This window comes from Suncus etruscus, chromosome 12, assembly GCF_024139225.1.
Source record: "Suncus etruscus isolate mSunEtr1 chromosome 12, mSunEtr1.pri.cur, whole genome shotgun sequence".
Classification (NCBI taxonomy): Eukaryota; Metazoa; Chordata; class Mammalia; order Eulipotyphla; family Soricidae; genus Suncus; species Suncus etruscus.
Window position 1 is genome coordinate 332,144 of NC_064859.1, and position 16,205 is coordinate 348,348.

Genomic DNA, 16,205 nt, shown 5'->3' on the forward strand with positions numbered 1-16,205 from the left:
AAGGTAAAGAATTACGGCATACTCTTTCTTGTTTGTTTACCCACTGGATCCTTCCAAATATCTCATTTGTTTCCTCTCATCTGCTAGAAGAAAGTGACCCTCAGGCCTGCTTTGGTCTCCTGAAGGAGCTCTGAGGACCATATGGAATGCTGGGACTTGAAGTTGGATAGGCCATGTGCAAGATAAATGCCTTACACACTTACCTGCTCCCAGCTCCACCTCCTGTTAGAGAGTTCCTAAAATACAATCCTCCCCCCAGGGCTAATCCTGGGCCACCCCTGCAGTTTCCAGACACAGGAGAGTAATGGGCCAGAAATCAGTTCTGAAGGGCCCACCCAATACACACCATGCATTCACATTTTAGAAGCAGGCTATTGTGTCCACCAAATCCTCCAACATTTCGGAGATCTCTAAAGAAGAATGAGACCTAAGCTCAGCTCAAAGTTTTTTTTTTTTGACCCAGAAATAGTCACTTACCCAAACATTTGGGGCAGCACTGTCCTGTAGGGACCTGACTCAGGTGCTGAGGACAGGAAAGAATGGGGCAGACTTCTCTCATGCACTGCGTTCTGCCGCCCTGGAGAAGAGAGGAAAAAGCACCTTTATTAAAGGTGAATATGCACAGACTAGTGCAAATCTAGGGTCTTTCCTGATCAAACTCAGAGCAGTGAAATTTCGCCCAGTGGGGCTTGCATTTTCCTGCACGCTAGATGTATTGTGCCCAAAGAGATGACGATTTCACCTCTCCGACTTACCACAACTTTCATCACTTTTCTTCTCAAGATCAGCCAACCCTCTCAGCTTGACTGGGATTTGGGACCTTTAGAACTAAAACCAGAAAAAAATCTCTGGTGATCCAAGTCACACTGAACTCTCTCTGAAGCACCAGGCAAACAAAAGACCAGTCTGGATTGTCCTGAGACTCACATCTTTCTGTAGGCTTGCCAGATATCTTTCTCCAGAAAGACTCCTCTTTCCGCTTCAGATAAGAGGTCAGCTGAAAGCTGAGTGTCTGAAGCAGGGGTCTTCAAACTACGGCCTGCGGGCCACATATTGTATGTATTCCCATTTTGTTTCTTCACTTCTAAATAAGATATATGCAGTGTGCATAAAAATTTGTTCATAATTTTTGTTTTTACTATAATCTGACCCTCCAACAGTCTGAAGGACAGTGAACTGGCCCCCTGTTTAAAAAGTTTGAGGACCCCTAGATGCTTTGCATATGGGAAGCCCCAGGGCATTTGAGGAAACAATCCTTGAGCAATGGGCCACAGATTTTTTCCTGAACACCACCAAAAGTGGCAACAAAAGAAAAAAATGCTGTTCTAAGATGAATCATCAAGATTTAGTTTAGATAAAGTAGCCAAGCCACTGAAAACACACCTACTGAATCCAATTCATTGGATTTCTCAAACCACCACAAACTGAGTAGGTCTGAGCAACAGGCAGACTCTCAGACAACTAGAATAAGTTCTAGAGGCTTCCAACCTTTTGAGCTTTTTTTTCTCCTCCTATTTGACCTTTCTGCTCTCTAATTCATTCCTTCCTCCCTTCACCCCTCAACAAAACTCCTATATTTTCCATCACTGACAAGTTGTAACTGAGTCTTCAGAAAGGTGGACAGAAAAGAAGTGTTTCGCCATCCATTTACCAACTTTGCAAGGCTAATGTAAAAATTACTCTGTAAACTATAAATTACTGTCAGATCTAGAAATGATTCTTTTTTTTCCTTAAGAATAAAAGTTTAGTAATTTTGGTTAAATAGGTCATTCAGCAAATTTTTTCAATGGATTGAATTCTCTGGGATTTAAACTAAATATCAAAGGGGGTAGACATGGACATAAGTCAGTCATTTTTATCTCAAAAGGTCACAGAAAATGAGGAATTCATGCCCTCAAAGTACTCTTGGCCTCTCCTGGTAATGATTCCATCTGGACATTTACTAACACATCTTCTAGCAAAGTCTCCCTCATAGCAGAACACAGCTATGGGACCCCCTCCACTACATCTCCCACAAACTGTCCAAGCTTCTTGTTTCTACTCTCCCTTCTTGCTCTTGGCACCAGTATTATCATAGCCTTTTTATTAGGTAGGGTTCAATGAATAAAGTAGAGCATATAATGGCTTTAAATATTTTAAGCCTCTGTAAAGTTGTATTTTCTCCTCATATCCTACCTCATAGCTTTTCTATTGCCTTTATGCAATTCCCAGGTCAACAAGAATCACTAAAAAAAGGTCTCAGAAATCTCGGGCTGAACTCTGGGAGGTTTCTCACTCAACACTACATAATCCTAATATTTAGTTAGGGCTGGCTTTTCAGCACTCTAGGGATATACAACTAGATGCACAGTGAGACTCAGATCAGCCATGACTTAGAACCACAGAGCTAAATCTAGAGCAGGGAGTGAGGGGTGACAGATTATGGCCCTTAGCTATTCTTTCAAAAGAAATATATCTGTGAGCAGCTTCCTAGAATCTAGATACTTCAGAAAACTGCCCGTGTGTTGACTTCTCTGGGTGTACAGAGAACATACTATTTCCATCCATGCTCTCTGTTCTTTTTGGATCACCATCTATTTTACAAGGATATTTTTAAATTAACATTTTTCATATATTGCATAATTGCATAGAAGTGAACTTTTCCAACACATTAAAAAGCTGGCAAAAGACTATGTGTACTCCAGTAATTTTCCTTACAATAAGGTCAAAGAGCAACTTTCACATACATAAGACAACTGCAGTATGTGTTTCCCAAGAGTCTGTTAATGTAACTTGAACTCTAATTTGGGTTTGCTGGTTTGGTCAAGTTCTGTTTTGTTTGGGCTGCACTATAGTGGCATAGCCCAAGTCCAGAGGCTGCGTTCCAATTAATGCCTCCAAAGAAAGTCCCAGGCCTTTTCAGCTTGCAACCTGCTTCTATGATTTCAACTCAGCAGGAATTCTCCTTAAACTTTAAGCTGGAGCAGTGTTGTAAAGGAATGAAGTTCAAATAGCAGAAGTCAACATTTTTATCTCTAACAATGCATCTGTTCCTATGGTAACAAACCTAACTCAGACTCCACAGATTATTAAAATTGCTAATGAGCTTCCCAGCCTCAACTCTCTTTTAACCAGTAGATCTTGGAAGGCTCACTGTGCCCAAGATACCAATCCAACATCCATCAATTATTTCATTATTGGATCAAGCATTGGTTTAACGCCAACCATGGGCTTACTGAACCATATAGCAGTACATCTAACATAAACATCACTCCCTTTAAGAAGCTAACATTACCATGTTCTTGGCCCATCCTGCTAAGATGATTCAGAACAAAGTTCAGCCCCCTTAGGCTAAAGTCTATGCAGATACAGCTATGTATTAACTGAACAATCTCTCTCAATTTTTCTCTCTCTGTTTCTCCTTTACCCTCATTTGTTTGTGCCTTGTTAACCCTCTCCCACCCCCCCACCCCCCCCACCCCCCACCCCCCGCTCTCTCGCTGCATAGGGAATCACATTTTTCAAACAACTTAAAGTCAAAGGTGGCCATGTGACTGTTCGCTGATAAAAATATATCACATTTCAAAGCATAACAAAAATGTCTCTTTTACAACTGCTCCATTCTTTCCCTTTCTCATTCAACTACATAGATAGCTGAATGGAAGGCACTTCACAAAGTTTGAAAAAGTATAAAGCATCTAGTTAATTGAATCACCACATGGAGGTTTACTCATCACCACTTAAAATCAACTGTTAAATAAATAAGAAGCTCATCTTCATTATCTTCATTATCAGAATTAAACTGCTTTGTCCAAATACCCCAATCTCCCTCCTCACATCCTAACTCCAACATAAAGGACCACAGCATATTTTGTCCCTTCATTATTTTCAGCCTTCCATATTCTTTATACAAACAATTTTTTTCTCCCCTATCCTTTGCCTATGGAAATCCTGCATCATTCCAGGTCTAGTTCAAATATTTTCTCATCTGTGAAACTCCATTTCAAGGTAATCATCTCCGATCTTTTCCACAAATCTTTTCTCATCTATACTAGCTTAATTCCTAGAAACCCAGGTTAAGTGTTTGAAATTTTTTAAATGGTTACAAACCATAGGAATTAATGACAATATTTTAATTTGGTCAACAAGGAAAAGTGTGTTAGGACTTTAGTGTTATAATTTCCACTATAAATTTGTACTTCAGTTTTTAATTTAGGGAGAGTTTGAGGGTCATACCTGGTGGTATCTGACAGCTACTTCCAGCTCTGTACTTAGGGAATCAAGGTAAGGAGATCAAACTGTAATTAGAGCATGCAAGGCAATTACCTTAAATCCTGTGCTGGCTCTGTGGCCCAAGATTGTTTTTTGTTTGTTTGTTTGTTTGTTTTGTGTTTTTAGGTCAAGCATCGATCAGGGGTTACCCCTAGTTTCGCACTCAGAAATTGTTCCTGGCAGGTTTAGGGGACCATATGGGATACCGGGAATCGAACCACCTCAGTCCTAGTTCTACCACATGCGAGGCAAACGCCCAGCTGCTCTGCTATACTCTCCAGCCCCTCAAGATTGTATTTTAAAAATAATCATTTACACTAACTTCCTGTCAAGCATTTCTTCAAAAGTAACTTTTTAATGAAATATGAAATCAATAATAATAACAACAATAATAATAGGCATGAAACTTGCCATATGTCTATTTGCTATCCAATATTCTTCATTTTTACTAATTCAGTCAAGCTCATAATCTTTATCAGTTTATCCCAGAACAGCAATTACCCCCACCCCACTTTTGGCATAATAAAAATTGTGATCATCCTGTTTAGTGATGAAGGCAAGATGATAAAAACCTCAACATGTGTGTGCAGGATGCTTCTCCCAGTCCTGAAAACCACTGGATTTCGGTTCTCGAAACTGTTCTGGAACATGTGACATGCACTTGTCTTGACCAGAATACAGACCGTGGCTCTCTAGCAGGAAGAAAAAAGCAAATTACCTGCAGATTACCCTAACCAGAACCAATCAACTATACTGGACCACATTCTAGGGAACGATTCACCCTCAAATTATATCTCTTCCAGATATCTCCATTGATTCTAGAAGTTGGAGAAAAAGTAAGAAGCCAGAATGCTAATTTTAGGGGAGACTATATTCTGAGTGTAAAAAATTTATGTGTGGTTTATAATTGTCACCAGTGAGAGATAAAAAACTGAGTTGTGCCAGGGCACCCATTACAGAGCACTTTAGGGCACCCAACTATTATTGGATTTTTAATAACTTTATAAAAGAAAATTATTCTCTTGGAAATGTTTGTTCTTGACCTGGAACTTTGTTTTGGTCAAAGTTTCAGAGCATGACAGTTACTTCTAGGGAAAGGTTTAAACCAGGTGAGACAGGAAGAAACACAAAAGGAAAAAACAGCCAGAATGCTGTCAAACTGAGGAAGCAGAAGTACAGTGGACAGGAGGAAGAGGAAACCCCAATGTATAGAGTGAAAAGCATAGTGAGTGTTACAAACACCACACACACACACACACACACACACACACACACACACACCACAGTACTGGTAAATATGCACTGTAGTATTCTGATTTGTGGTATGTATTACAGAGATATTTAACCTTAGTGAGACTAAACCAGGATATCTCAACCTTAGTGCCACTGTCTTTTGGATGGGATTAGTTTTGGTTACAAGAGCCATCTATCTGTGCATTACAACAGCATCCCTGGCTTCTTTCCACTAGATGCCAGTATCACCCTTCATCCACTGCTGTAATATACAGAAATATCTCCAGTCATTGCCAAATATTCCTGGGGAACAAAAATCTTTCCTGAGCATATATTGAGATTTTTCTCAAGTTCAGGTCTGAGAACCTGTATTTTCAATAATTTTCCCAGCTTCCCATATGATCCCCAGAGCATTCTTGAGTGCAAAACTAGGGATGTGATCCGAAAACAAACAAAACTTTAAAAATATAAAGAATATTACCTTAAATCCTGGTCATAGGATAGCTAAGCCTACTTCTTGTTTGAACAAGATATTCTGGTTTGACTCTATTCATCTCTAGGAATTTTATTCTACCTTTCAGAAAGTGATATTCAAACCGTACTGTTTTTTACTTCCTATTCACCCTTCCTTATTGCTATAGGCAAATTGATATAGGCAGTATCTTTATAAGTCCCTCTGTGGGAGTTAATCAAGTCAGAAAACTGTCATATTTGCCAACATGTTTCCCCACGGCAGCTTTCCTACAAGCTGTAGAAATAGGCTTGCAAATCCTGTGGCTACATCAGTGTTGGCTCTTCCTGCTCAGAAATATCCTGGTGTCTCCCCAGGATTTTCACAGCATCCAGCACATCCATGGGTACATGCAGAAGACCATGGTTGAATGAAGCTCTGCTGGGTACAGTAGCATGGCCTTGGCTGGCTGGTGTGCATGAACAGGTCAGCAAGACTGTAGAAATAACAACAATTAAATCAAGTAACACATAGGGCCTGAAGGCCCTGATGGTGGTAATTTTGTGAGCTAAATATCAGACATAAAGTGATAAGTGATGCACAAGTCTTCACTGTTCAATTCCATATTAAAATGGAGTGTTAGTGTATGCTTCCGTCATATTTAAAGATAGTTCAATGGCTCTGTTCAATACCATGTGGTCCTCAAGCAATGCCCTAGCAGAGCCAAGAGCAACCCCCTCCACCTTTCTCCAGCATTTCCAGTTGTGTGGGGAGCCTGGGGGGCTTGGAGGCTTTGGAGAATTCTTCCAACGTCCTCTTTGAGTTCTTTACTTGCTTTCTTGTCAAAAGCTAAATGGCAGATTTTGTTTATCGGTCCTTATAATGGTCTTGCTTTAAAGCAGAAAATTTGAAAAACTTTCATTTTCTTCAAGCCCAGATTTCCCGTAGCAGTCACTGATAAGAGGAGGGTGATAGCTATTGAGGTAAATCCCAGCTGGCTCTGATCTTCCACACTCACTTATCACTTTTTGTGTTGCTATGAATGGTGGGAAGATCAGCACAGGCTTGGGCACCCTCAGGTGAGATCTCTGAGGGAAAGCCTGGTGTGACCCAAAACCCAGAGAACCCAAATAGACTGCTGAGCACTGACTGGTCTGCTTTGTGTCACAGATGCTCAGGGAGAGTCAAGAAGACTTTCCTCATGATTCTGTACCCCATTCAGGGACTGAACAGAAAAGGAGAAGCTTGATTGGTAAAAGTTGGAGAGGGTGGGTTTGCCTGAGCTGCACAGCCTGCATGTTCCCTCTCTACCATAATTAGCAAATATACCAACAAAGCCACTCTCCCAGAGACCTCACAGACCACCCTGCTTGGATGCTTCTCAACTGCCATCCTCCCCCGAAAAGAGGCAAAGAAAGAAAATAAGTCCTTTCCCCTTTCTTGCCATTTTTAATCAAAGTTCAACCTTTCATCATCATGTAAGGAATCAAAGCTGCTACAAGCCTATTGCTGACACATCAAACACTTTATCTACAAATTGGTCTGCTGCCAGGGAAATGAAAAGAACAATCATTTCTGACTCACACCTCCTCTGAGTTATGAGCCATTCCTGAAAGGAAGGAAATAACACTATTGTGAAGGAGAAAGGGCATTTTATATGTGCATTAAGCTATCTACACTTCAGTCTGAGGAGGAAGCTATGATGGGAACCCAAAACCCTCAGATGCCACAGAGACAGAATCTCAGGTAGTGTCGATGAACTGCTGCTCTTTCGCATTGGCCTTAAAGTATAGGCAACCAAAATTCACTTATGTTGGTACATGTTTTACAGTTTGTTTTACTTTGTTTGCAGAATGATTTACCTAAATCTATCATTTGCCCAAAATTAGGCAGATTACTAAGGGCAGAGGGCAAAATTTGTCTGAGCAGAGAAGACAGAATTAACATCCAACACTTCGGTTTACAAACACCAATCTGTTGAGTTGTCAGTTAAAAAATTAGGTGAATTCAGAAGATGCCTATGCTCTAGTGAGTTTTCCAGAGGTATGGAAGAGTGTGCCTTTAAATAAATTTGTCTTAACTATGATATATCTGAATTCCTTCATTCTAAGAGTATTTTGAAAGATCTTTGAGATATTTCCTAAAAAAAGTAAACTTGGACATACTTCAAGAAAGTAATATTGCTTTTAAGATTTATTTGAATTTCTAAATAGCAATAAACTGATCACAGTATCCATGGATAGTACTCCTTCATTAACAATATTAAAAACTGCAGTGTTTAAAATAAAAAGGAAGAGAGAAAATTAGAAAATTAGGAAAATTAGAAAACATTCTACCATAGGCTTGGAGGAATAGGAGTGGGAAACTGGGGTATTGGTTTTGAGAAATTGCACTGGTAAAGGATGTTGAAACACTAGATGATTGAAAATCAATCATGAAAATATTTGTAACTGTATCTCATGGTGATATAAGTTAAAATTTTACTTAAAGTAATTAAAAATTTTATTCATATGCATTGTTACATATACTTCTATTCCATATCCATTGCTCCACACATCAATTTTCTACATAGGGAGTAGATTCAAAAATTCTATAAAAATTTATTATTTTACAAAACTATGCCTGCCCAGTGGGGCCCGACTGTGAAAAATTGTGAGTGCTGCCTGTGTGTGTCTGTCTACTGTCCTGTTGCGTGAACCTCTTGGGAGTGGGCTGAAAAGAGGCTCCAGAAAACTCGCTCTCCCAGAGGCTAATTCTAGGGCAGGAACACCAAGGAACTGCTCCATAACTTGAAAACCGGCTATAAGCAGTACTTTGCAGAAGCCAGGTCCCCTGTTTGAGAAGTCAGGCTGGGAAAATCCATGAAACTATGCCTGCCCAGTGAGGCCCGACTGTGAAAAATTGTGAGTGCTGCCTGTGTGTGTATGTCTACTGTCCTGTTGCGTGAACCTCTTGGGAGTGGGCCGAAAAGAGGCTCCAGAAGAGCACTTAGCTCTGCTTCACTATGCGGCCTTGCACTCTTTCTAAGAAAAGAACAACATCGCAACAAGAAGAAAAAAAATCACACTAAGAACTGTGCTGGACCACTGAAGCCCAACATTTCTCTCCAGACTGTCTTCTCTGCTGCGTGCTTGGGCCTAAGATTTGATCCTGTGTGAGGCTTCATCCACGGAGGACACCCCTCCCTTGGAGACAAGTCGACCCATTCAGAAAGGTCGGAGCCAGAGGAGTGTGTCTGCCTGCATCATTTAGCCAATGAATACCACCACAACACGTAGAAAAACCCACAATACAAGTGTGACAATGGGGAAACAACGCAGGCCACCATCAGACATAGAGAATGAAGATGACAATTCGGATGACCAGATAATGACCAACCAACTAATCAACCTCTCAGATAAGGACTTTAGACTGGCAATATGGAAGATGCTCAAAGAACTCAAAGAAACCATGGATCGAGTTGAACAGAAACTAATAAGAACAAAGAAAATATGAAGGCAGAAATCACAAAACTCCAAATTGAAATAAAATGTCAACTAAGAGGCCTAAAAAACTCAGTAAACAAAGTGAATGACAAAATGGATAAGTTCTGTGACAGGGTATCAGAACCTGAGAATAGACTTGGTGCTATAGAAGATAAGGTAAATAAAAATTCCATACAGTGGGAGAGATTGGAAAAAAAACTTAAAGCAAATGAACAGACAGTGGAAAAATTAGTCAAATAATGGGAACAAATGAAAATAGAAGTCTATGATAAGCTCAACAAAAACAACTTAAGAATCATTGGAGACCCACAGAACCAGGAAAAAAATTTCCAGGAAGAATCAATGGTCAAGAACATCATTAAAGAGAAATTTCCAGAGCTACAGAATATATATGATCAAATCCTGCATGCTCGAAGAGTACCAACCAAAAGAAACCCCAGAAAAAATACCCCGACACATCCTAGTCACAATGACGAATCCCACAGATAGAGACAGAATTCTGAAAAGAGCAAGATCAAAAAGGGAAATTACATTCAAGGGAGCATCCTTGAGATACACAGCAGACCTGTCACCAGAAACACTCAAGGCCAGAAAGCAGTGGTGGGATATTGTGACTAGACTGAATGAAATGAATGCTTCACCTAGAATACTGTATCCAGCAAAACACACTTTCCGGTTTGATGAAAGAATACATGGTTTAACAGATAAAAAAACAGCTCAGAAACTTTACAGACTCAAAACCAGTCTTAACCTAATTTAAGACAAGACTAACCAAAAGACACACCAAATTTCGATATAAAGATGGCATTGAATCCCAGGACAATTCTTTCTCTCAATGTCAATGGACTAAATACACCAGTTAAGAGACACAGAGTGGCTAAATGGATCAAAAAACTCAATCCAACCTTTTGCTGCCTACAAAAAACGCACCTGAATAGTCAGAACAAACATAGACTCAAAATAAGAGGCTGGAGGAAAATTATCCAAGCAAACAACACCCATAAAAAAGCTGGAGTGGCCATACTAATATCAGATAATGCAAACTTAATACTCAGGAAGGTTGTAAGGGACAAAGATGGACATTTTATATTAATCAAAGGGTATGTAGAGCAGGAAAAAATCACTCTCCTAAACATATATGCACCGAATGAAGGGCCAGCAAAATATTTAATAAAATTGCTGACAAATCTTAAAAATAATATCAATAACAACACAATAATTGGGGGGACTTCAACACGGCTTTGTCAACACTGGATAGTTCAACCAGACTGAAACCCAACAAGAATATACTAGACCTGAAAAGAGAAATGAAAGAAAGAGGCCTAGAAGATACATATAGGACATTCCATCCCCAGAAACCTGGATACACATTCTTCTCCAATGTACATGGGACATTCTCCAGGATAGACTACATACTGGCACATAAAACATACCTCCATAATATCAAGAGGATAGAAATTTTGCAGGCTACCTTCGCTGACCACAAGGCTCTAAAATTATTTGTGAATTCCAAAGGGACACAGAAGAAAATCTTTAACACCTGGAAGTTAAACAGCCTCATACTGAATAACCAGTGGGTCCGAGATGAAATCAAGGAGGAAATCAAAAGGTTCCTGGAAGCAAATGACAATAAAGACACAAACTATCAGAACTTATGGGACACAGCAAAAACAGTACTGAGAGGAAAATTTATAGCTTTGCAAGCACACATCAGGAAGGAAGTAGGAGCTTACCTGAGTAGCTTAATGACACAGCTAATAGAACTAGAAAGTGCTCAACAAAAACACCGAAAAATAGGGAGACAGAAGGAAATAACAAAGCTGAGAGCAGAAATCAATGAAGTGGAAACCCAAAAAACAATCCAAAAAATCAACGAAAGCAGAAGTTGGTTCCTTGAAAAAAATAAACAAGATTGATAGACCACTGGCAAAACTAACAAAGAAAGAGAGAAACTTGATAACTCGTATTAGGAATGAAAAAGGAGAGATCACTACTGATATGACAGAGATTCAAAGTGTAATCAGAAACTACTTTGAGAAACTCTAAGTCACTAAAAATGAGAACCTGGAAGAAATGGATAAATTCTTGGACTCTTATAATCTTCCACGGTTGAAGGAAGAGGATGTAGCATATTTAAACACCCCCATCACTATTGATGAAATTAAGATGGTAATCAAATGTCTGTCCAAAAACAAAAGCCCAGGCCCAGATAGATTCACTAATGAATTCTTTCAAACTTTCCAAGAGGAACTACTACCAATCCTGGCAAGACTCTTTCATGAAAATGGAAACACTTCCAAATAGCTTTTATGAAGCCAACATCACCATGATACCTAAACCAGACTGAGATGGTACGAAAAAAGAAAATTACAGACCAAAATCGCTGATGAATACAAATGCAAAGATCCTCAACAAAATCTTGGCAAATAGGATTCAATGCCTCATTAAGAAGATCATCCACTACGATCAAGTAGGGTTCATCCCAGGAATGCAAGGCTGGTTTAACATCCGTAATTCTATCAACATAATACACAACATCAACAACAAGAAAAATAAAAACCACATGATCATATCAATAGATGCAGAGAAAGCATTTGATAAGGTCCAACACCCATTCTTGATCAAAACTCTCAGCAAGATGGGAATGGAAGGAACCTTTCTCAATATACTTAAGGCCATCTACCACAAGCCAGTGGCAAATATTATCCTCAATGGAGAAAAAAATAAAAGCCTTCCCTCTAAATTCTGGCACAAGACAAAGCTGTCTTCTCTTACCACTCCTATTCAACATAGCACTGGAAGTACTCGCTATAGCGATTAGGCAAGAAAAATATATCAAGGGAATCCAGATAGGAAAGGAAGAAGTCACTGTTTGCAGATGACATGATACTCTACCTAGAAAACACTAAAGACTCTACCAAAAAGCTTCTAGAAACAATAGACTCATATAGCAAGGTGGCAGGCTACAAAATTAACACACAAAAATCAATGGCCTTTCTATACACCAATAGTAATAAGGAAGAAATGGACATTAAGAAAACAACCCTATTCACAATAGTGCCACACAAACTCAAATATCTTGGAATCAAATTGAGTAAAAATGTGAAAGAGCTATACAAAGAAAACTATAAAACTCTGCTCCAAGAAATAAGAGAGGACACGCGGAAATGGAAACACATTCCCTGCTCATGGATTGGCAGGATTAACATCATCAAAATCGCAATACTCCCCAAAGCATTGTACAGATTTAATGTGATCCCTCTAAAGATACCCATGACATTCTTCAAAGAAGTGGATCAAGCACTTTTGATATTCGTTTGGAACAATAAACACCCTCAAATAGCTAAAGTAATCATTGGGAAAAAGAATATGGAAGGAAATACTTTCCCCAACTTTAAACTTTACTACAAAGCAATAGTTATCAAAACAGCATTGTATTGGAATAAGGACAGGCCCTCAGATCAGTGGAATAGGCTTGAATACTCAGACAATGTTCCCTAGACACACAATCACCTAATGTTGGATAAAGGAGCAAGAAATCCTAAATGGAGCAAAGTAAGCCTCTTCAACAAGTGGTCTTGGCACAACTGGCTAGCCACCTACAAAAAATTGAACTTAGACCCCCAGCTAACATCATGTACGAAGGTAAAATCCAAATGGATTAAAGACCTCGATATCAGACCCAAAACTATAAGATATATTGAACAACACATAGGCAAAACACTCCAGGACATTGAGACTACAGGCATCTTCAAGGAGGAAAGTGTACTCTCCAAGCAAATGAAAGCAGAGATTAACAGATGGGAATATATTAAACTGAGAAGCTTCTGCACCTCAAAGAAAATAGTGCCCAGGATACAAGAGCCACCCACTGAATGGGAGAAACTATTCACCGAATACCCATCAGATAATGGGCTAATCTCCAAAATATACAAGGCACTGACAGAAATTTACAAGGAAAAAACATCTAATCCCATCAAATTATGGGGAGAAGAAATGGACAGACACTTTGACAAAGATGAAATACAAATAGCCAAAATACACATGAAAAAATGCTCCACATCACTAATCATCAGGGAGATGCAAATCAAAACAACGATGAGATACCACCTCACACCACAGACACTGGCACACATCACAAAGAATGAGAATAAACAGTGTTGGCGAGGATGTGGAGAGAAAGGAACTCTTATCCACTGCTGGTGGGAATGCCGTCTAGTTCATACTTTATGGAAAGCGATATGGAGATTCCTCCAAAAACTGGAAATCGAGCTCCCATACGATCCAGCTATACCACTCCTAGGAATATACCCTAGGAACACAAAAATACAATACAAAAATCCCTTCCTTACACCTATATTCATTGCAGCACTATTTACCATAGCAAGACTCTGGAAACAACCAAGATGCCCTTCAACAGATGAATGGCTAAAGAAACTGTGGTACATATACACAATGGAATATTATGCAGCTGTCAGGAGATATGAAGTCATGAAGTTTTCCTATCCATGGATGTACATGGAATCTATTATGCTGAGTGAAATAAGTCAGAGAGAGAGAGAGAGAAAGATGCAGAATGGTCTCACTCATCTATGGGTTTTAAGAAAAATGAAAGACATTCTTGCAATAATAATTTTCAGACACAAAAGAGACAAGAGCTGGAAGTTAAAGCTCACCTCAGGAAGCTCACCACAAAGAGTGATGAGTTTAATTAGAGAAATAACTGCATTTCGAACTGTCCTAATAATGAGAATGTATGAGAGAAATGGAAAGCCTGTCTAGAGTACAGGCGGGGGTGGGTGGGAAGGAGGGAGATTTGGGACATTGGTGATGGGAATGTTGCACTGGTTATGGGTGTTGTTCTTTACATGACTGAAACCCAAACACAATCATGTATGTAATCAAGGTGTTTAAATTAAATATAAAAAAATCTATTATTTTATTTCAGTATCAAGAAGTCCTATTAATACGCTGGTATCCATCAAGGAGCACAGTACAGAGAGAATAGATGTTTGGGGTATTATTCACTCAAATTGGGGATATCTTGGCATTAGTTCTTAGCATTCAGTTCTAAATTAGTGTTTTAAGAAAATTAAATCACAATACAATCTTGAAAAACTCTTGGGGTGATTATAATTCAGGTCAAATATTATTTAAGTTAAAGAAGCATACAAGCTGTGAGAAAGACTTGTCAATATGGGGGTAGAGACAGGGACCCCAACTTTAATCCAAATGGTGTTAACATCTCCATGCTTGTCCAGTAAAAGGAAGAGATTAACAATTTTGGTATCTAAGAGGAGAAAAAAAATCAATCTGCTTTTATCCTTGGAACCCCATCTGGCCCACTGAGCTTTACCAAAAATAACATTGTATACAGAATCAGGAGTAAGCTCTAAGGATAACAGTGTGGAGCCCAAACAAATAATTATCTGTCCAGGGAGGAAGTGAGATGCATAATTTTTTACTTTTTTCCACCAGACCCCGAGATGCATAATTTTATCTCCAATTATCTACATTAGTTAGTTATAGAGATAATGTTGTGTATAAAACTTAGCAACTGTCACTAAGCTTATCCCATGTCTGATGCCATGGATGCTGATGATGGTACTAATGGGGAAGGATGCTGAAAGCCTAATCTAAGAGATATCTCTGCGGAATATTCAGTATGCCATCACAGACTGGTGGCACTATTTTACTCCTTAAAGTAGGATAAAACACACACACATATGATATATTGTTCCTTCCTCATGCTGCTTTATCCTTGGAAGTCTCCAGGCTACTGTTGCATGGCACAACTTAAGAAGAGAGAAGTTGGGGCTGGAGAGATAGCCCACCAGTAGGATGTTTGTCTTGCACGCAGCCGACCCAGGATGGACCTGGATTCGATTCCCAGCATCACATATGGTCCCCTGGGCCAGGAGAAATTTCTGAGTGCAGAACCAGAAGTAACCCCTGAATACTGCCAAGTGTGGCCCAAAACAAGACAGAAGAAGGAGGAGAAGAAGGAGAAGGAGAAGAAGAAGAAGAAGAAGAAGAAGAAGAAGGAGGAGGAGGAGGAGGAGGAGGAGGAGGAGGAGGAGGAGAAGGAGGAGAAGGAGAAGAAGAAGAAGAAGAAGAAGAAGAAGAAGAAGAAGAAGAAGAAGAAGAAGAAGAAGAAGAAGAAGAAGAAGAAGAAGAAGAAGAAGAAGAAGAAGAAGAGTGGGCTGCAGTGGTGACGCAAGTGATAGGGCTTTTGCCTTGCATGTGCTAACGTAGGATGGACTGTGCTTCAACACCCTGGAGTCCCATATGGTCCCCCAAGCCAGGAGTCATTTCTAAGTGCATAGCCAGGAGTAACCCCTAAGCGTCACTGGGTGTGGTCCAAGGGGAAAAAATAGAACTGAGATTCAAAATGCCTGGGAAAGTGGTAAGGACAGTGAACAAGATCAGATGAACATGACAGTAGGTGAAATGCTGCCCAGGAAAGACCATTTCATCTACCATGAACTAGTCATTAATAAAATCACCACCACACACCATATTTCCAAGCCTGGGTGAGTGGATCTGAAGCAGGGGATCCATGAAGAATTAATAAACCAACCAGTCAGGAGAGAATCATGAAATCAGTTTGCTTCTCATCTCGTGGTTCCACTCCATGTACGAAGCGAAATCAAAATCTTTTTTTTATTCTACCAGTACAAATTCAAATAGGAAGGGGAGGGTGGAGTGAAATCCAGGTGAACTTTTACAAGTCAAAGAGCTTAGTGAAAAGAAAGAGGAAGTTGGGGAACCATCTTTGCTTTGGC

General features: G+C 39.6%; 1 protein-coding gene across 1 annotated transcript in view; it reads right to left on the reverse strand.

Annotated features, from left to right (window-relative positions):
- BMPER (BMP binding endothelial regulator) overlaps nt 1-16,205 on the reverse strand; it is a 375,585-nt gene that overhangs the window by 170,951 nt on the left and 188,429 nt on the right. Inside the window, exon 7 of the mRNA XM_049784999.1 lies at nt 478-577. Within this exon, the coding sequence (XP_049640956.1) occupies nt 478-577 (100 nt within the window). The remainder of the gene's footprint in view (nt 1-477; nt 578-16,205) is intronic.